General features: G+C 43.3%; 1 protein-coding gene across 2 annotated transcripts in view; it reads right to left on the reverse strand.

Annotated features, from left to right (window-relative positions):
- The window catches only part of LOC120846865 (serine/threonine-protein kinase mig-15), a 69,747-nt gene extending 48,503 nt beyond the window's left edge, over positions 1-21,244 (reverse strand). For both annotated transcript variants that reach the window (XM_040218766.1, XM_040218765.1), the window contains exons 1-12: positions 21,192-21,244; positions 13,948-13,992; positions 13,334-13,414; positions 13,200-13,248; positions 11,788-11,849; positions 10,919-11,009; positions 9,979-10,051; positions 9,523-9,580; positions 9,315-9,369; positions 8,736-8,932; positions 6,614-7,031; positions 2,564-2,760 (exon numbers count right to left, since the gene is read on the reverse strand). In XM_040218766.1, the coding sequence (XP_040074700.1) occupies positions 2,564-2,760; positions 6,614-7,031; positions 8,736-8,932; positions 9,315-9,369; positions 9,523-9,580; positions 9,979-10,051; positions 10,919-11,009; positions 11,788-11,849; positions 13,200-13,248; positions 13,334-13,414; positions 13,948-13,992; positions 21,192-21,206 (1,341 nt within the window). In that variant the 5' untranslated portion in view covers positions 21,207-21,244. The remainder of the gene's footprint in view (positions 1-2,563; positions 2,761-6,613; positions 7,032-8,735; positions 8,933-9,314; positions 9,370-9,522; positions 9,581-9,978; positions 10,052-10,918; positions 11,010-11,787; positions 11,850-13,199; positions 13,249-13,333; positions 13,415-13,947; positions 13,993-21,191) is intronic.
- Positions 21,245-21,596: the final 352 nt, after the last annotated feature.

Here is a 21,596-nt window from a genome sequence, read left to right on the forward strand (position 1 = left end):
CATGTGGCTGCGCTACGCCGTGCGCCAGCTGCTACTCCTGATTTCAGTTCCAAGTAACCATGACAACTGATCACGTGGTGACCTTGAATGCTGCGATTAGAGTTTTCTCTTTTGCACGGCGCCGGTGCTGCGCCGCTGCTCTTCGGCGTGTTTTCGGCGGGAGCGCGACAGTTACGTTTCTTGCCTTGCACTCTTGCGCTGCTGTGCTTCGGCATGTTTTCGGTGGCTGCGAACAGTTACGTTGCCCACCTCACACTCGCGCGTTGCTGCTCTTCAGTGTGTTTTCGGTGGGAGCGCGACAGTTACGTTTCTTGCCTTGCACTCGCGTGTTGCTGCAGTTCAGCGTGGTTTCGGTAGGCGCGGACAGTTATGTTTCTTGCCTTGCACTCGTGCGTTGCTGCGCTTCGGCGTGATTTCGGCGGGAGCATGAGTTACGTTTCTTGCCTTGCACTCGCGTGTAGCTGCAGTTCAGCGTGCTTTCGTAGGGCGCGGACAGTTATGGTTCTTGCCTTGCACTCGCGCGTTGCTGCGGTTCGGCGTGTTTTCGGTGGGAGCGCGACAGTTACGTTTCTTGCCTTGCACTTGCGCATTTCTGCGCTTCGGCATGTTTTCGGTGGGCGCGCGACGGACTTTATCTGGATTCCAAGCGTCATGGATGACTGAGACCGAAATCGTTCAGGCTACGTGCCCTCAACAGGCCACATCTGAAGACCCTTCAGCCCTCAGTGGCGAAGATTCTGATGCCAGCGAAGAAATGCCCCCACTTAGTGCAACTGACGTAGCATCATCGCTGGACAGAACCGCGCGTTACTTCTCGTACCAAGAGAATGCTGATGCCGCGTAAGAGCTACTCTCAAAGCTCCAAGCGACGTTTGTTGATTCACGACTGAGGAACTACGCACAGGCATGCATCACAATTACTTCCGTTGGCGATCGGCGTAAATAAATGTCCCGGAACTCGTCACTTATCTGTTAGCCCAGTACACATGCGTTGCCCAATGCAGCGCTGCACATAAGTACTCCTTTTATGAGCTTTCTTTCTTTCGAACTCCGTTTAATTTGAACAAATTTTCGGTTTTGCTCGAGTTCAAATTAACGAGATTCGACTGTATCTGCTTTATTTGCACCATGCCTCACTTTGAGGCTCCTGTGGTACTGGCAATCGGCAGAGGCAATCAAAGTGCTGGCCCTTTTGATTCAGACTTTCAATTCTTCTCGAAATTGAAGTCGGAGGATGAGAACTCAACAGAATGCTGGCCCCCCTGATTCAGACTTGCAATGCTTCTCAGAGTCAAAGTTTGAGGATGAATACTCGTCATAAAATGCAGACTTTCTGTAAATTTCGTCAGTTTCAGAGACTGATTGCCAGAATGTTGATTGGAAGCAAACACGCAAAAATAAAACTGAATGGAAAAAAGGGGATGTTTCGCCCTTAATATTTCCCTTCTATGCTTTCTCAATCTAAACAGCTTGCAAGCATTGTGAGTGCTCCCATTAGAATATTAGAAAAACGCTGCGCATTAATTTACTCTTATTGTTTAAAAAAAGATAATCCACTAAAATAATTTTTGAAAAAAAAAAAGCAAATAGACAAACAACAAATATTGATTTTTTTTTTTTGAAGCAAGGAAATTTGAAAACAATTATGTTCACTTTTTATTAGGATTTCGTGTTTTTGGTACCGACTAACCCAAAGGTTGCCACTCAAATCAGTTTAATAATACAAAAAAAAACACCTAAAGAAACACCTAAAACTTGTTTTAAACTTAAAAATAAAAAAATGCCCTCAGTTTTGTGGAAAGACATCTTTATCTAGGGTCTTATTTTGTGCCGATCCAGTATACAGCTGGCACCAGCCATCCAAGAGGCTGCTTGTTTGTCGGAGAACACATTCCTCATCTACTTTCCTCCTCTTATTGGTACCGGGACTATTCCCAAGCATTCGAGCCACACGCATGTTCCCTTAAAATTTGAAAATTCCACAACTAATTTTTAGAAAAAAAAAAAAACATCACATCCATTCTTGAAGAAAGAAAAAACAAACACAAAATTATTTTTATAGTCCTGTAAAGTGTGCAGACACCTCCTCTTGTGCACAAGCAACATACAACCGAAACATTTGGAGGGAAGGCTGGAGAATAAAATGCGACTCCAAACACCTCCAGTCTGTGGTCTGTTGTGACGCGAAATCTGCAGAAGAAGCACCGCCTCCAGCAAAAGCCTTCTACCTTGGATAACACTTCGGCACACACGCAACGGAAGCACGATGGAGGGCAAGGGAGGAGTTTCTCCTGCCAATCTTACGTTGCAATACTCTAGACAGAAAGCGACGAAACCAGCAATCTTGCCATGTGAGGCAATTCGAAAACGTTTACAAAGGAACGTGACCGTGAAAGCTTTGCTCCCCAACCTTCTCTACCTCATAAGACTGAGAAGTGCTCATTGTCCTTTCTTAGTGAAGCAATCCAAGAAAGCTTTTGTCGGAAGGTTCTCCGTCTTAGGCACAATTTCCCTCGGAATGTTCTTCATTTCATGGCTAACTGGAAGTCCGCGTGGGACCCACCTCTGGCCTGCGGTTCTGCTGGTGTGGCTGGGGCACGGCCCTCGGAGGCGGGGCCTGGGGAGGGAGGGGCTGAAAGTGGGAGGAGCCTCCCCTGGGTGCTGCCCCCTGGTGGTTGCGGGGGGGTGTGGCCGGCTTGCGCTCGTCCTCCACTGGAATCGGTGGCAGGGGCTTGCTCGGGGGAGGCGGGTCTGGAACCACTGTGAAGCAAAGTCACATAGATCGTTGAGTAGATGAGCGTCGGCAAGCTAGAGGGGCACTGGAGCAGTGCAATCTGCCACCTACTTCAGAGTCGCCTCCCTAAAAATGTAGACCGACACACTGTTGACAAACAAGTCTGCGTTTGCCCACACCTTGTGTGAACACTGCATGTACACAGAAGCCAGATGCGTGTCAAGTGATCTAGGCTTTGTGGCTAAGCACGTGATGACAGCAAGCGTAGACTAGATTTGTTTCTAGTCTATGCTTTGTGGCAAAAGATAAGCTCAAGCCCACACCCTGTTCACAATCACGGTTTTCCCAAAGCCATTGCCAACATTAGGGATGCCACGAACCTCCCGAAGTTCGGATTCAAGAGGTTTCGAAATGTTTGAACCTCGCTCAGGTTCGAATTTGAAAAGTTTGCAACTTTAGAAACCCACTGAGGTTCGAATTTGAATAAGTAATTCGAAAATGTTAAGGTTTTTGAAGGTTTGCGCTCGAAGATATAAAATTTTATTTATAGACAGTAAGAAAAATGTGAAAATTTCAAATTTATTCAATATTCAAGTTTGAAAAATAGATATTTCGAATCTTTTTGAGGTACAAGTTAGAAAAGTTCGAAAGTTTTGATTATAAGTTTCAAGTCTGAATTTCATGGACGGAAATCAAACTCTGCAGTTTCAAACTAAGTTTTCATGAATTCATCTAAAGAAATTCACAAAATGTGCTACAAATTTTACTGAAAATGTTGCCCATTCCTCTTACGCCATGAATATACTCCTTCCTTTTCAGTGCTGTGGTACTGATGGTACTACCTGTGCTACTCGTTATTTGTCGTAACTTGTGAAACAAGAGGTGAACAGGTTAAACAGTTCATCGAAATGCCCTGAGGTGGTCAGGTAAACATACTTCCTACTTATTTGCAAACTGGTAGCCATCCAATCAAACATTGCCTAAATGCTACACTGGCATAAGACAACTAAATATGCAGGACAATGCATTCAGGCTTACCGAAAAACAGGAATCCAGGCTTACCGAAAATTTTTAGTTGCTCTGGGCTTTCATTTTTGGCGGGATGACTCGTGGGATGGAGAAAACACTGAACACAGGCACAGCACCTGACACAAGTCAAGGTTGAGGAGATTGCAACCAGACTAAATTAGGGGACCACCCGGCCTAATAAGCCGATCAGGTCACGACCAGTTGTTATCGGGCTAACCATATTGCTGCTGCCTGGAACTTTTCTTCTTCGATGAATGGAGATATTGGCCGGTCTAAAATGCAGCCAGTTACTAATGATAATGAAGTAAGTGCCGATTCAGCGTTCGCTGTAGTGCATCAATGTTGCTCTCTGCGCGCGCCTTCCCTTGACATGAGGAAATCGAGAGACTTGCGTTCAAAAACAACTAATGCTATGAAGGACGCTCCCAGCGAAGTGCCTAGGTTGAATTTCAAACCTGCATATCAGGAATCTGTTGGCCTACAGGTTACCTCGGGCCAACATACGGAGTTGTGTGTGAGGGAGGCTATGTGCAAAAGTCGAAAGGAGAATCTGTGAGGTACGAGGCCGAGGCCACCCCAAAGCAATCATTCAGCACTTTACAGGCGTTTCATTGGTGGCACGATCAGCTAAGAATAAGACTCCGAGTGCAATTTCAACTCCACTTCACGTGTTGACATCTTCTGTTATTTATATTTGTTGCCTGGAACCTATGGGGGCGAACTTGGTCTGATTTTTGTTGAACTTTTGTTCAGAAGTCCAAAGTTCGTTGAACTTTTGAACTCGGCAGGTTTGAAAGTTCAAAAATCGTCAAATTTCTTAGCATAATAAGTTTGAAAATGTTGAATTTCACATGAAAGATCAGAAGTTAAAAAACAATAGAATTTCTCAGCACCAATAATTCTAAAGTTCGAAAATTTTTATGGAATGGCTTTGACATTTTGGAACTTTGCAAACCTTTCGAACCACTTGGTTCAACCTTCGAACCTTAGGTTCGCAAAAAGTTCGCGGCACCTCTAGTCAACATATCTGATCAAAAAATGTTTTGTAATGCCTTTCCAGTCACTCTTTTCCACCAGCATCCCCCTCCCCCCTGCACCCTGAAATTTTAAGTTTTGTTGTGCTGATGCCTTTTTTACTCTGTAATATTTGTGTCAAAGTGCATACAGTTATTTTCGTCGTAATCTAGTTGTAATAATTTATTTTGAATCGTGACTCTCTGAGTTCTTGTTCCGTATGCTAGCATTAAAACTTCATTAGCACATGCGTTTTCCTTGTAATAATTTATTTTGAATCGTGACTCTCTGAGTTCTTGTTCCGTATGCTAGCATTAAAACTTCATTAGCACATGCGTTTTCCTTAATGTACATTTTTTCGCTTTGAGTTTCCTTTTTCTCTCCGTTACAAGCCAAACATTTTCTTCAATGTGCTTTTTTTTTTCCCCCGTGACTTTATTTTTATTTTTCTGTTCTGATCGATGCTTAAGCTGAATGCACCACCCTCATGTAATGCCCTAAATGGGCCTTTGAAGTACCACAAATATATAAATAAATAGTCTCCATTTACCCACAATTCCATGAATTGTAGCACTTAGCAGATAAAAATCGCCCCAAAAAATTTTTTTTAAATTAAAAAAGTTATATTTTGTTTTAACATCACTCGGCAAAGGTTGACAGCTCCGTTAACCCATAAAGAGCAATTTGCCCACACCACGTGTGGGCACTCGAGCGCAAAAACAGATTCGCATGAAGTGAGACATCTGTACATGCGCCACGGCGAGCAGTGCCACCGCAGCTGCATGACGTCAGGGCCGTGTGTTGGTGTATACCAGATGTGGTAAACAACCTTCTGCTACTCCATACATACGTGCATATGCAAATACTCCAAAAGAGCACCTGCATTAAAGATACTGTCCCCACAAAAAAAGAAAAAAGACATTTATTTATTGCATCATTTGCAATCGATTAAAATGTATAAACAACTTTCGCAAAAAAAAAAAAAGCTTTTTGTAAAGTGCAACGATTCCGCTACTAGGCTGCGAGCTCGAGCTCTTTGTTGAAGGATGCATCTTGGCTGCGCAAACTCTCAATCAGCAGGACCAACCGCTGAAGGTAAAGCAACGAGCTCGGGATTCTTGCTTTAAAAAAATATAACACCATTAGAAGACAAGTATGCGTGTTGTAATAGAAATCATTAGAAAAGCAAGAACTGCTAGTTTTTTAGAGACGTGTTGAGCTTAGTTAATTCCCGAGTGAATTGAGCAACGGGAACAAAAGTGTACTTGCTCTCTTGTTCTATTCAAAACGTGAGCATGTCGGCAGGGCGGTGTCATTGTAATTATTGTTATCACATCAGGTCAGTGCCCAATATAGTCATAAAAACAAATAAAATCTAAAAATGTCACTGGCAAAACTGAGTTTACAAAAAGCATAGAGCATGATTTCTCTTCACTTTTAAATCTTTTGACAGCTGCTGCCCTGCCCCCCCCCCCCCTCCCGTCCAACGTTGGCCCTCAGCCTTCCCAGTGTCGACTATCTGGCCCCCAGTCTCAAACAAGTTTGAGACCAGTGGTATAGACGAATGGTTTGTAACAAGAGATGGCTTACCATATCTAGCATAACTTCTTTTCATTTTACCCACTTGAAAGATATAAATTAAAAAAAAAAAAAAAAAAAGGAGCTTGGGTGCTTGGTATTTGCAATAAAGCCAAGGTACAGAGACTGAGAGGTGGAATCCCTTAATTAAAAAATAAAGTATTTCCCTGCTTAATTTTTTTAATGTCATCTTCGGTAATTGTTTTACAAAACCTTAGGCAGCCCAGACACATCCTGTTGGAAAGAAGAGAGGCTCACCGATGACCCTCTGCGGGGGCACAGGGGGCGGCCTAGCTGGCAGCTCGGGTGGCGCTCCGCCCCCGAACTGGCCGCTGGTGGGCGGTGGCTGAGGCTGCTGCATCTGCTGCACCTGCAGCTGCTGGGCCTGCTGCTGGGGCTGCACCGAGGTGAGGGTGCCGTCCCGGGCCTGCAGCTGCTGAAAGTTGCGCCGCAGGGTCGAGTCCCGCTGGGCAGGCTCCACCGAGCCGGCCTCTCCCGCCATGGCATCTTCGTCCTCCCCGTCGCTGCCGCTGTAGCGGTATTCGTCCGCCCCTCCGACGCCCCCCGGGGCGCCCCCCACGGCCACCCCGCCGCCCCCGACTCCAACCGCGGGGCCCGAGCCTGCCCGCTTGTGCTTGCGGCAGCGGTCCATGTGGTCCTTCAGCTGAATCCGCACCTGGAAGACACGCGGCGTGTGGGTTCGTCAATCTTTCATTGCTCGGGACGGCTCAAACGATCGAGGGGGCCACCAACCTGCTGAGGTTGGACTTTTTCAAACTCTTAACGCAAAGTCCCGTGGACGTTTGCCTAAAGTTCGACCGCACCGAGCGGGCAAATCGAATTTGGGGGCTTCGCGTGCCAAACTGACAAGGACTGGGGATAAATTTGATTGCCCTGGGGTCTTTCGACGTGCAACCGAAATCTCAATTCAGTCAATTTTTCAAAATAAATTCGGTTGACGTTTACTTGTGCCCAAGGTAAGTGCGATAACTGAATTCACGGGCCAAAGAAATATAGAAGTCCACTCCAAACTCAGATTTCTTGAAAAGTGCTTCACGTTGCCTTTAACGGTGTAACTCCCCTTGCAGAGGAGCACAGTATTGCGATGTTTCATCATTTTATGTCCAAGTATTGTAAGAAGCAATAGCTGTTGTTGCGGGACAAGCGGTGCATGTGCCGGCGCCACATGTGCGAGGGGCATGGGTGTCATTGTCCGCATTGCCTTCATTCAAAGCGCTGCTCAGAATCTAAGAAATGTAGTTATAAGCAACCGAGCCAGTAGCGTAAGATCTAAATTTTACGAACCACGAGCAAAAAATTTTGTTCCTGCCAAACTACTGCGCTTTGCAGGGCCACTTCCCCGCACTACTTTTGTACATTTTTTGCATGTGTGACTGCTTCTCTGCCAAAAAAAAGGTTAGAAGAAAAAAAAAAGTGATACATTGGTTTCATTATTTTTGGTTCCTCTAGTGAGCACTGAAGTGGAAAAGGGGGCAAGTGAGAAAATCAAAGCAAAAACTACAGATATTTGTCCAACATTTTGCTCTTTAAAACACAATTTAGATCGTAAAAACTGTACAGAAAAGTACTGCCCATTTTTTTTCCTACTCTTCAGGAGTGGAAGGAGGAAGAACATTACAATTCCTGGTTCATCAGTCAAAGGTCAACCCCGTGAAATAGTTCTCGGAAGGACTGAGCTTCTTTCCCTCTCCCTCATAAATTTGTTGATGGGGAGAGAGAAAGAGACCCTTTGGCATTAACTCCAGGAGTCAGAATAAGCCCCCATGAGCACAACAAAAATAGAGGGTCCTTAATTCGTGCTTCCTTGCCTGCAGCCACTCAAAAAGGGGAGGGGCCCCTTTCCCTTCTGCCAGTGAGCCATTAAATAAAGCGAGGAAAGAAAAGCAAATATTGGGGCCTTATACCACAAAGCAACCAGGTACATGAGTGGCACCTCAAAGACTCTCTGTCGAAGAAGCCACACAGACTTCAAACCTTCCTCTTTGTGCTCTGAATGCCACAGCGGAATCTCAAAAGACCTTTTGCGAAACGTGCAGTGCCGTCTGTGGCACTAAAAGGAATGCTAGGAACCATTTGCAGAGAACCGATTAGAGCAAAAGACAAAGAAAATGCAGGTGAGCGAGCAAGGGCTGCAAGGGTAGGTGAACAACCGTGCTACCCCTCTCTCTTTCTCTCTCTCTCCCAATGTCACAAGGTAGACACAAGGGAGGCCAGAAGAAGCATACAAGACTTTGCACATAGCCTTTGGGACCTTTGCAAAAGTTCTATTTTATGAAGGTGGTCTTAAGAAAAGTGGCATATGAAACACGCCGTGAATCTACCACCGCACTGTCTGTGTTGTTGGGTGCAGTCCACCGACCTGTCTCTCCGTGGGCTGGTCCCGAATGAAGGGGTGCTTGAGCAATTGCTCCGTGTACGGCCGCTGCTGGTAGTCCTTCACCAGAACAGTCTCAATGAAGCTCTGGAACTTCTTGGCCCACTTGCGGGACTTGAGCCGGGGCGGGGGGTTGCGGGGGATCAGGAACAGTGCCCGCATCGGATGCATGTCGCAGAGCGCTGGAAGCCAAGGCAAGGGAAAACGAGCTATACCTTAAGCCTACAGATATTTGGGAGAAACAAGGCGCGTGCTAGAAAGCTGCACAGATTTCTTTCCCCATAATTAATCAAATTATTATAAAGTAATTGTAGTAATTAGCGGAACCTACTAAATTTGGTGGGATCTAAGTCTGCTAAATGCCGCGACTGCATAACGGTTTTTTGCAACATTCTTTCAAAATGCCCTGCTCACTTCACACAAGCCAACACTATAACACTTTGCGTAAACAAAGCTTCTAGTTGACGGTCGGTTGGAAACTGAGTCTACAGACAATTACTTCCATTTATCTGTACTACAGAAGCGAATAATGCGGTAAAAGCCATCCACGGTAGAGAGACTTACGTGGTTGTGACTCCGCCATCTCCAGGGCCGTAATACCAAGCGACCACAGGTCGCTCTGAAAAAGGAAGAGAAGAAGAGAAGAAACGTGGCAGGTTAAAACCGACAAACCTTTTTCAGTTCCGAGATAATATCCTTCTTCCCGTCGGCTCACGGCCGAGGGAGCGGACATCGCTGACCGCTCCACGGAAGCATAAGCCCCAACACTAACCCTGTTGTCGTACGTGGCATCCGGATTTTCGTCGCAGGCAATCACCTCGGGGGCCATCCTGTTGAAAGCAACAAAGTCGGAATAAATCGCAAAGAGAGTCAAGCTCGTAGGGAAAAGGCTGGTGTGACATATTTGCGTTCGACTCTAATCGACTGCGTTGCTTCTGACGAGAAAACACGCTGGGGCCATCCTCCCGACCCGTGTGCAACAAGACTGAAGTCTCTGCAGTACTTGCAAGACCAAATCTATGAGCCGCTTAACCCAAAAGAGGCAAGGGTTCTTAGCAAAATTTCAGCTGCAACTCTAGGGTTTCGAGGAGGTTTTGGGGTAAGCAACGTAGGTGACTGGATTCCGCGTGCCATTGGAGCATCACAAGTTGTGCGAGGACGTACAAAGCATACTTTGACATGCGCCATATGCTACGTGCAAGGAGGAAGGCGAAGGCAAAGCACGCACCAGTAGGGTGTCCCGATGAAGGTGTTGCGCCTTCCTATCGTGCGATCCAGCTGAGCACTCACTCCAAAGTCCACTGCAGAGAGAGGAGCCACAGTGTAGAGTTCAGTGCCCTTCAAACTGAGAAACATAGGGCATGCAGTCCTGCACAAATAACACACATATAAAGGGAAAAACCCAGACGAAGGGTAGAGTGTAGACTACAAAAAGTTAATTCATTTCTTGTTTCAAAGCATGCTTTAACAAGCATGCTTTGAAATTTTGTTTTCTAATATGCCTAATGATGAAGTTGAAGCTTGGGCAATTTGGTACATACTTGAGAATTAAAACAGTGCAAAGGAAGAGAGACTGGATGAGGAAAGACACAGACAGAATGCCATTTGAAATAGTGCTCTGTCTGTGTCTTTCTTCATTTGGTCTCTAGTCCTTTGCGCCATTTTAATTCTCACACCTAATGACTTTGCCACGGTGTGTGGCTTTCCGCTTACCTCTCACTCCACATCAAGGAGGAAAATGAAAAATTTGACGCTTGATTGGGATGCAATGTAAATTTTCTGCAAATGCCACACGAATTGCGAGAAAGCTTACCAGAAGACTTTCTCAAAATTCCCATAAAAAGCACACTGTGATTTATAAAAAAAAAAAAAGAAGTTGGCCAGCGCATGATGCCTCACTTATAACACTGGGAATCGGAAACATGATGCCAAAATTCTGAGCATGCCAAGCATCCCCCCGCAGTCCAAGGTTTTGAACCTATACTTTTATGCTTGTTTTAGCATTCACTTGGCACGTATCTCCCAACAAATGGCCTTCAAACCTTCCGGCCAGGCTACTTGTTTGTCGAGGACCTTGCTGAACATTCAATGGTGACTAACACAAATCAATGACCAATTTCTCAAAAGATTCACGCAGGTCAAGAGGCCCAAAAAGCCAGGCCACTTACCCAGTTTGACTTCGGCATTGTCCGTGAGCAAGACATTTTGGCCCTTGATGTCCCTGTGGATGATCTTGTTGGCGTGCAAGTGACTCAACCCCTGCACAATCGAAAGATGATGGCACCACAATGAATCAGTGATAGTATTTTACTCCATGCACCCTTGGGAAGCTGAAATTCGCCATCCCAAAGAACCATCGCAGAGTCCTAAAAGAATGTTTTCCAAGACATGGCAAAGTGTTTTTGACTGTGACCAGAAGGTGTTTCTTATAGAAAAGCAATAATCACTCATAACACAATAATTACAACAGGTAATCGTTAAGAGCAGTTACAAGGTCCAAAAACCTACAAATGTCCTGAGGCAAGGTTTGACCCTACTGTAATACATGCGTGATAAAATAAATGTTTCAAAAATATATTTTGCACTTTTACCTTTTGTGCATATGGATGCGTGGTGAGAGAGAGAAAGGGTGTGTGTGATAATAAAAAGACGTCAGTTTCATCTGAGACACGAAGCTGGGCAACTGCCACATTGGTCATCCAAATGTGATTGTATTAAACTAGGCTTTTATTCTTATTGCTGGTAAACAATACCATCTGGAGCCAATGCATTTCATTAAAATTTTTTGCTTCATCAAATACTCTCACAGAAAAAAATGCCAAATACCGGATACTTGATAGCTGATCTTTTCTGCTTTGTATGTTGCAGTGATGACAATAACGAAACTGATATATCATAATTCTGAACTGAATGGTTCGCACTCTCACCAACAGACTTATAACAAATGCCCTTGCGTACGATTATGAAAGTTTCACAAGCTATTAATGGGTTCATTCAGCCATAAGCATTCAGGCAAGAAGCGACAGGTTCCGCTCACCCTAAGAATTTCCCTGCAGATGTACGCTATCCATTCTTCCTTTAGAGACTGGCCCTTGGTTGCTGGGAACAAAGAAGACACCACATCAGAAAAATGAGAGTAAAATGGCTTACATGGGACAAACCGCACGGAAATAAACGTTCTAGCTTTCCGCCGTCTTCACTTGCTTACTGGCAGATGCCGACACTGTTGTGGACGTAGAGCATAAACCAGAAAGAAGGCAAGGCTTCACACTATCGGCACAGAAGCATGGCAAGTAATACAACTACCACATAATACTTTTGATTACAAGAAATGCAAGCCAATGACATGCATCTTGTTTCACAACTCTCGCAAATATAAGATTACGAAATAGCTCACGATAAAGCTGGGCGAAAATGGCTTTTTTACATTATGCCCCACATTTATCTGTCTACAACACCTAAGTCCATACAGGGCCGAAAGGCAACACATGTTGGAAGGGATTAAAACCCTACAAAACTAATCTGAAGAGCCACAGAAGAGTGGCCATCTGGAGGCAGTCCAATTGATTGCTTCTTTGCATACAGTATAAAACCCACCAAAAAAGTTCACCTGCAATCCTTCCTAGAACTCTTCAGTCAAATTTAACCAGAGCAAAAAAATAAATAAAAAATAATAATTTTTTTTTTAAATGAAGTAAAACCAGATTTATTAAAATTGCTGTAGCTAGAAAATAGAGCCTCTTTATTACCAGATGCATTTTTAAACATGGCAGATTGATTGATACATCCGTCCAATCTGAGAGTGACCACGATGCGGAGGAAACGATTACTCTGAATTAAAAGTACACTTTGATTAATAACCTTTTATTGATGTAAAACCAGTCATGCTAGAACAAAAACAGCTTAATTGCTGAGTTTCTAAAGCTTTTTTTCCTTTTTATTTCGCCTTCCGATTTGCTTGCAGATAGGACATTACTTTTCCAGTTTGTTTTTTTCTTCAGCATTCTGATTTGCTGGCAGTAGGACATTACATAACTGACGAACAAAGTGGAAGACAGAAAGGAAGCTCAAGGCTGCGATTTGCCCAAAAGAGCACTCCTTTTTGCTCCTGTTTAGCCTGATATAAATACTTTTTGCCCGACGATTCTTCCAATTTCAATACTACCTAGACAAATGCGCATAAAAGAGTCAAATAATAGCAAAACGGCAAGATCATACATCTGTGAAAGGTTAGATTTAAATCATTTTAGTAAGACTGGTTCAATTTAAATAATTATTTAAATCATGATTTAAATCAAAATTGATATCATCTTGATTTTTATTCTCCACCCTGGTTTTAACAAACCTATGGACACAAAGCAATTAACGAAGATCCTCAGAAAGTTGCTCAAATATCGTGAGGGCTTCGAGGGTGTTTGCACACACCCACAAGACAACAAAGGTACTTACATTTGACAAGATCCGTGACTGAACCAGCACCACAGTACTCCATAACCAACTGCAAGAAAACAACTCATCTGTCCGACCATTCTCAAAAGAAAAGAAAAAAAGTAAAACTGTAGAAATGGAAGGAGACGTCTTACCCAAAGCTTGTCGTCTTTTCCTGGTGGGCTTTTCTGGATGAAGGCACCGTAGTAGGTTGCAATGTTACGGTGATGGGAATACTGGAGGGCAAAGGAAGGCATGGGATGTCAAAGCAGTGTGACTTGAGAGTCCCCTACTAAGTGCTTCTGTAAATTTGCATTAGCTAGAAAGCATAGTGCTGCTGACAATTGAATAATGCAGGAAATTCAGTAATGGTGCTATTTCCACAAGGGTTGGGCAAAGCACTTCACAATTTTTTTATTGTAGGAATATACATATTTGATGTTCTTAAAAGATGCACCTGAGATACTGTTACCCACTACTGTATGTGGTACTTCCATGCCCCTCCCCTCCTTTTATTTTCAATTTGTCACAATCATTTAATGGCCTTGCTATATATACCTAGAAGATATACCTTCAACTATATATTTGATACAAACGGGAAGCACAAAACCTAATACTGACACTGTCCATACAAAAGCCAGATCCTTTAATTTCCAACTTGGATAATTTATTTTTGTCTTTCTTCCATTTTTTTTTTTTTTTTAGCAATTAGTGTTATAATGTTGTGGCCTTAGAGTAAATATTAAGAGTAACAAGCATAATCATTTACCTTTTTGAGTACATTGATTTCTAGCTTAATTTCTTCCTCTTCGTCCTGAAAGTAGAAGACATGCAACAGTGTACTATCGGAACAACCAGAGAAAGTGAAAATCAACCGACAAACTTCCCGGCTACACCAGAGAATACAGCAGCAGCTGCAGTAGCAACAGCTAGCACTGGCGCAGATTGTTGCTTCCAAGCAACACTAGCACCGACAAAGGCAACCTCTGCTTTTCGTGTTTGTCGGTAACTGTTGTAAATTTAACCGTGAATTTGAGAAGAGATAACAATGAAGGAACAAGAAAAGCCTATTATCTCGTATGCTAAATGCAACTACATTATACCCCCAATTTAATGAAAAGCATACTGGAAAAGCCAGTTTATTGTAAAACCAAACAAACAATAACACTAGACTTAGGGCTCAGCTTTTCATTTCAAGTAAAACAACAGTAGCTACATCTCTTCTAATGTAATGATGAGAAAACAGTTTCACTATATCCTATCGCAGCTCAATTCCGAAGATTTCGGGATAATGAGTGATTTTGTATTAAAAAGCCCTAGTACAAGACACCACGTCATTTGCACAACTCACAAGATGGAGTCTAGCAGTCAATGAGTGAAAACTCGTATGGAGTCTGTGGATAAAATTCTGCTCCATTAAATTCCTGGGGTGATAGACATTCTCTTGCTGAAATGCACCGATCTGCGTCTTTTGACCTGTCGAAAGCAATGCAGTCTATGCGGAACCAGTTCACAACTCTGAACAAAGCTTAGGCCAAACCAATAAATAAAGAAAATCTATTTAGTCCGTGAAGGAAAAAGGAAAGAGTAACACGCAACACCCCAGATCAATCTTACCCTGAATACCGACTTAAAAGTCGAGTACAAGCATTTATTCCCTTTTCTTTTATATGCTACACTCCTAAAATACTAATCCTTAAATCATAGAACAAAAACAATTACCTACCAAGGTTAAAAACTAAACGGCCAACTCAGTTTGGGTCGCAGTCATTACAGCAAAATATTAACAAGCCAACAGAGACAGAACTATACGTACAAACAGATAGGATAAGAAAACACAACCTTGAATTCTTTGATTGCATCTGGACAGCAACAACATACACCCAGTTAATTCATATGACATTGTCCCACTATTTTTAGTTTGTTGCGTGCCTGAGAACATTCACACATATTGGAGTCTAGCAAAGCCATTACCAACAATGGCAACTATGATAATAAAGGCCCGTGACAAGCAAACCATGAGAAATGTGACATGAAGCACTTGTCCCAGAAAGGAAGTCTAGTTATGGAAAGTAAGGTGCTAACAAGATTACAGCAATTTGAACATCGTACAAGACCACACCAAAAAGTATCATAATAAAAAAAAATGTTCTACTAGATGTCATAGTCATGGTGGAGCACATAGTAGTGATAAGGGTGGAGCTAGCCTAGCTCCAGTGCTGGTAATTAGATGAACAACAAACATTAAATGTTGTAAACAGGAGAGAAAAAAAATTAAGATTACGACAGTTTAGGAAAGGAGAAGAATAATTGAGGAGAAAAACACAAGGATCCCATAAAATAACTGCAGAGACTGATCTTCGAGAGAACAGAAAATAACAGTAAATGCTATATGTCGTGTTCCCGGACATTAGTTCATGGGAAAGCATGAGTAATGTGGTGTTGATAACCAGAAGGCATCTGACACTCAGGTTCTCCTCAATAAATTTGTCTATTACCAGAAGAAATGTGCTTGATCACTAGTTATTATGAGCTACAGCTATACACTCCGTGCGACGCGACTGGCGCGCCGCCGCGCGGCCGGTACCAAAGGTAGGCAGTGAGAACCCCAGAGAAAACGAAACCGAAACCACGCCGCGTACGTTGGTACGCATTGAAGTCGGAATGGTGCTGTTGCGCTGGGTTCACAGCCTGTGCTGCGTCATTAAGTGCTTCAATAGTTATGCGTCGTGTCTCGTGGAGACAAAGTTTCGCAGTTTTTCACCTCGCCGATGTTTTGTGGGACAGCGACAACGATGGAGCCGTGCCGTACGACGCGAGAAATTTGGTGTCCCGATCATGTCTGTCACTGTGTCGGCACGGCTGCCATATTCTACACTGCCGCTTTGCGCTCTGCGTTTGTTTTCGTACCGGTAACGCCAACATGTGTCAGCGCCGATGGGACGAACTGAAATGCAATCCCACACTCGCGGGTATGCAGTGCCAATTTCGTTGGAGGAATGCCCTCCAAACAAGTTTCGTCCCCATCGTACGTGTCGATGATATTTCCGGACAAGTATGGCACGCAATCTGTACGTCATAAAGAAAGATTCTAACGGTAAATAAAAAAAAAAGTGACAAATATGAATCTAAAGAAAACAACAATGAAACTCGGAATCACTGGAGATTCGAGGTTTGAGTATGGAAGTTTATGTGGTGTGCTTTCTTTCTTGAGCAGCCTCCTTTTGGATGTGGAAACGCTGACATCCCGAGTTCTGTAGACAACAATTTTTTTTCTCGGCTTTAAAGCCACCTATCGCAAAGTGGTTCGAACTGGAAGTACCGTCCACTGGTCCCTTCCTACCTGTAAAGTGTGCACCTCCCACGATGAGTGGTATTTTCTGACAGCCTTATATAGACGGTCAAAGCCAGTTCCCATTTAGTTACGCCGCCCAAACTAAATTTCCACCTGGTTTTCTATGCCAACTATTTTTGGTATAATAAGTGTTGTGCCAAGCGACGGTCATGTCAAAGTACCTGTGGGCCGAAAATCAGCACCTCGCACAACAGCTTATTACACAACGGCTGACCGCAAAAGCACTTGGCGGCCAAACCGTGTGTTGGCCGACAACTTTGTTTTCTCGGCTTTGGAACCACCTTTCGCAAGATTGTTTCAATTGGAAGTACAGTCCACTAGTCCCTTCCTAACTCTAAAGTCTCCACCTCCCCCGACCAGTGGTATTCTCTTGACAGCCTTTTCATGGTCAAAACCGGTTCCCGCTGAGTTATGCCGCCCAAACCAAATTTTCACCTGGTTTCCCTATGCCACCTTTTTTTTTTTTGTATAATAAGTGCTGTGTCACGTTACTGTCGTCCAAGCACCTGTGTGCCAAAAGCTGCACTTTGCACAGCCCGCTATAACATAACATTTTGGGTCCAATATTGGATATACCGTACAGCTTTATTTCTTTATTCGTTAGAAACAACTTTCACACCTGTAATGAAACTTGGCACACCTCGTGCAGAAACGTAGTGAACATCTCACTCGCCTCCAATATCATCGTTCCAGCAGTCCTACGTTTACAGCGACGAGCGAAATGAATTTCCCACTCAAAGCAATTATGGTGGCGGCCGTCTTGCTTTTCGGAAAATTGCTCCAACTCCTTTTTTGGCCGCAACTAAGGAAATTACCCCTAATAACGACTCAAACTCAATATATAAGAAGTGGAGAAGAGCTAGATGCCCTTCTTAGGTCTGCCCCAGCACTCATGCAACGTCACCCTCAACGTATCGGCTCAAAAAGCAAAAGTTTCGTCCGTGCGCGCTTCCGCCGCCACTGCTTCGCATGCGAAAAGGCGCCGCAGGCTGCTGAACGGGCCTCACGGTCGAACGCCAGCTCCTCCGCTAGCGGCGCTGCGCGCGTTTTTCAAAGCGCCCCCTATAGTTCCCGCACGGAGTGTATAGTGCACTGCAAATTTTGTGGAGCACAATGGTGTGCAAAATATGGTCAGCAAAACACATTATTAAGATTATTGAAGTGAAAACATACCAGGACTGCCACATTCTTTTTGATGGTTGTGTGAATAGATGGCAGCTGCTTATGAACTTACCCTACGACATAATAAAAACAAAAACGCCAAGACGAGGACAAAGTAAAAGGTAACCGACAGGACACAGTGCTGTGTTCTGTCGGTTACCTTTTACTTTGTCCTTGTGTTCGCGCTGTTTTTGTTATGTCCATACATCAACCAGCTTAAACTTCAACGTTAATCAATTACCCTACGAGGTAGAGTAACTATATTAGAGATTCCCTGCTGCTTTTCTAGGCCAATGAGATGGAATCCAACGAAATTAAAGCTGAAAGACCTTGCCTTCTAGTTTGTCAGTAGCACTGACATTTCTGTCAGTTATAAGTGCTTTAAGGTGGGGTAAGACTTCGGTCAAAAATCCTGTTTTTGAATTTTTTTTTTTTTTTTTTTGATAGCCTGTTTCTTTAGCTTTCAAACCATATATAACATATGGAGATTAGTAATGCGGAAAATGCTTCTTGATGCCTTCTTTCATGTTCTGTGTAAGCAAAAAAGTGGGCGTGGTCTCACGAAAACTCCACAAATGTTTCATTTCACATCGAAAATCTCGTTTTGTGTGTACAAAAGTTTCGGTTTCACGGTTTTCTTCTTGTAGGTAGTACATTTTCCAGTCACTAGGGGTTTCTTTGTAGCGCGTGAAACGAAATTGGCGGTAGACATGTTCAAGAGCGTATTCGATGCTACTGTGAACATCGTACTGCTGTGTTTTCTTTGATATTACATATGGGAAGATTGCAACGACTGACAGCAAAGGGGAAATTTCATGTCAATCACTACAGACAGTCACAATTGTCGGAGAGACCTGCAAAGAAGGTACGGCCACAGTCATGTGCTTCATCTTCGAAAATAGACTTGAATGGTTCGTTTGAAGCAACTGCTGACAATGACAGCGTGCTTGGATACTGCCTTATCAATGTCAGTATCTAATTGTATTTTTTTTTTTAAAGAACATTTGGTTTGTGTGCACTTTGATAACCACGCTTCATTGCGCATCAGCGGACTGGTGGGGTCGAAGGTGGTGTTTACATGGCAGAACACAAAACGCTAACGAGGCACTCAACCAAATGATTTGAGCCAGATGCCCGAAAACCACATTTGGTAGCTTTAAGACTGTTCAGACAGTTGTTAATGATGCCATCCCTGCTACAATGACGGAAATATGTCACGAATCAAAGTGTTGAAGCAATTAGGTGCCACCCCTGGTCCCCTGTGTGTATCTACGCTGACATCAATAGACTCGAAACAGCACAGGAAAGACTAAACAAACAAAGAGAAAGGCTACAGTGACGCTGCCCAAGAAAAGGACTGCAATCCTCGAATGTTTTGATGATATTTTTTCTTTCTATTTTCTTCAAGTCTTTTTTTCTTCAGATCATAAATTTTTGTCATTCATGTGCCTTTTTTTACAAAAACAATGTAGTCTACTTCAATGATTTTTTTTAGGATGGCTGTGTTCACATCTTGAGTTTCGCTGGAACTAGAGTCAATGGTTGATTTTGATTTGTGTTTTTTTTTTATTAAACAAAAAGCACTGGAAGGTGGCGATTTTATTTGACCAAACATGAAAAAAAATTCTTTCTCCTCATCTTTTTAACGAAAACAACTTCTAGTTCCAGGAACGTAGGAGTACCGTAGCTTTCGGCCTACCAAATTTGAAAATTCTGCGATAAGCAATTGTCTTGAAAAAGGTACAAATGTAAAAAATAAATAAATAATAAAAATAAAAAACAATTAAATTATTTTTATTTTTTTATTAATTGAAATTTTATCCAGGAGATGTGTAGTAATTGTCATGAACTTTGCTTATTTTATTTCAATTTTATAAGTCACTTTTAAACTCTCCCCACACCTTAAATATTTGTGTTATGTTGGTGTAAGATGAACTGCAGTCCAATATTGCCAATGTGCTGAGAGTCTGAGACACCCGGGATAACAATGGTTATAAGCTGCACAGTTCCCATCGCACACACAAAACAGAAAGACGTGCGCCCACAGACTTGCCAAGGTCACTTGCAGACGGACGATGTCCACAACAGCAGTCCTTAGGCTTACAAATGCCAACTTCAAAACTAAGCTAAAAAAAAAAAAAAAAAACTTTAAAAGTAACACAGAAACGACCTTCGCGTGATGGAGTTAACGGGCGTTCGGGCGTCATTTCTGTTTTCATAACTTTGTTCCTCAGTCGCCGGAAACAACCTTCGAGGCGGCATCTTGTCCGCATCTTGACAAGGCCCGAACAAAAACGTCGTTAAACGGGGATCAAGACGGAGGGGATGGAGGAAACGGTCCAACAAAAACAAAGTTAAAAAAAAAAAAGTTACTACGGCGTAAAGGCAAACGACATCCCCTTCATGCCGAGTTTATTTGGCTGCATGTAAGCACCAAAAGTTTATGCTGCCAGACAGGTTTACGCTTTCGCAGTCTGCCGCCTTTCGTCGGCTAGGGCTGCGCCGGCTAGGCCTACAACGTGGTCTACAACAAGCTACCGGTCCATATCACAAGAGCGAATGACATTTTAGCGAATGGCGACATTTGAGCGAATGGTCGTTTTAGCGAATAACGGGGGCAGCTACCCTACCGTCCAGGAACAAATATTTGGGAAGTCTCCTTTGTTACCGAGTCGGGGCAGACTAAAAGCCCGCACGTCCAAGTGGGCACATATGTATGAACTATGAACGCGAAGAGTACGAAAAAAAGTACACTAAGCTTATACAGAGAAAAAAAGAAAAAGCGAGGTGTCGTCACTAAGGCCCTTAGCCGTCACTGGTTGAGATGGCGCTTACGCAAAGCCGGAAGCGTTTCTGGTTTTCATTCCCGTTTCTTGTATGTGCGTTTCTTTTCTTTCTTCTAATTTTTAAAATGCCTTAAAAAAAAAAAAGAACATGAAGTTTTTATTGATGTCACGATGAGAAGAGCACGTACCAAACTCGCTGGACGTACGGTTGCTGCTTTGTCCAGGAAATCGCGAACGAATCGTCTAGAAAAGTGATTACATTCCACGAGCTCGCCATTGAGCAAGGAAGTGATTCAATTAAATTGGTTACCGTGCGGGAAATTTCGAGGAATACTACATGCATGACGAGCCGTGTCTCATCGGTAAGCGGTGATGCAGACAAGAATCTGCAATTTACAAGTCTTTCATTGAAACCGTGCTACATACCTAAACGATGTGATAGAAACTTGTAGTATCCATAATCCAGGCATTCTCCGCTCGTTACAACTTAGATTTTCTATGCGACGAATATAAGATATCAGATTTATATCGACCGTGTCTCTAATCGAGGAAGAAAGCAACTATTTTGTGTCATAAAATGCTTCTGCAAAGAAGCATTTTGGACGCAAGTCTTAGAAGAAGTACTACACGAATACGAGCTAGCCTAATTCAAATTGCACTCAGCAGAGTCAAGACAATCGCTAGACAAATGGAAGATTCCTGAATACTCACCTCCGTAACGTCCATGATTTTGATGGCGGCCAGCTGCCCCGTTTTGGTGTGCCGACCCTGCAAGTGAAAAGAACACGAACGGTCACTGAAGTGTCAGTCAGGGTAAACTGATCTAACATCAGACACAGGAAGATTCCGACCTTACGGGTTCAACAACTGCAGGTGGTCCCGTGGATTTCGCGTAATCACCACTTCGGAAAATCTTATATACAGCGAAGACAGCACACAAGATTTTAAATTTCCCACCATATAAACTTTCATACAAGTTTAATTTCTTTGATATGCGAGAAAGCTAAGAGCGTGAGCTCCCAATGCTCTATATTTCACTAGAGTAGATGCTTGGTTTTCACGTGCTACAAGATGGATGCACTGGGGATCAACAAGCTTGTCCTCAAAGCTGTGCTG

This window comes from Ixodes scapularis, unplaced genomic scaffold (assembly GCF_016920785.2).
Source record: "Ixodes scapularis isolate PalLabHiFi unplaced genomic scaffold, ASM1692078v2 PGA_scaffold5__190_contigs__length_132052651, whole genome shotgun sequence".
Classification (NCBI taxonomy): Eukaryota; Metazoa; Arthropoda; class Arachnida; order Ixodida; family Ixodidae; genus Ixodes; species Ixodes scapularis.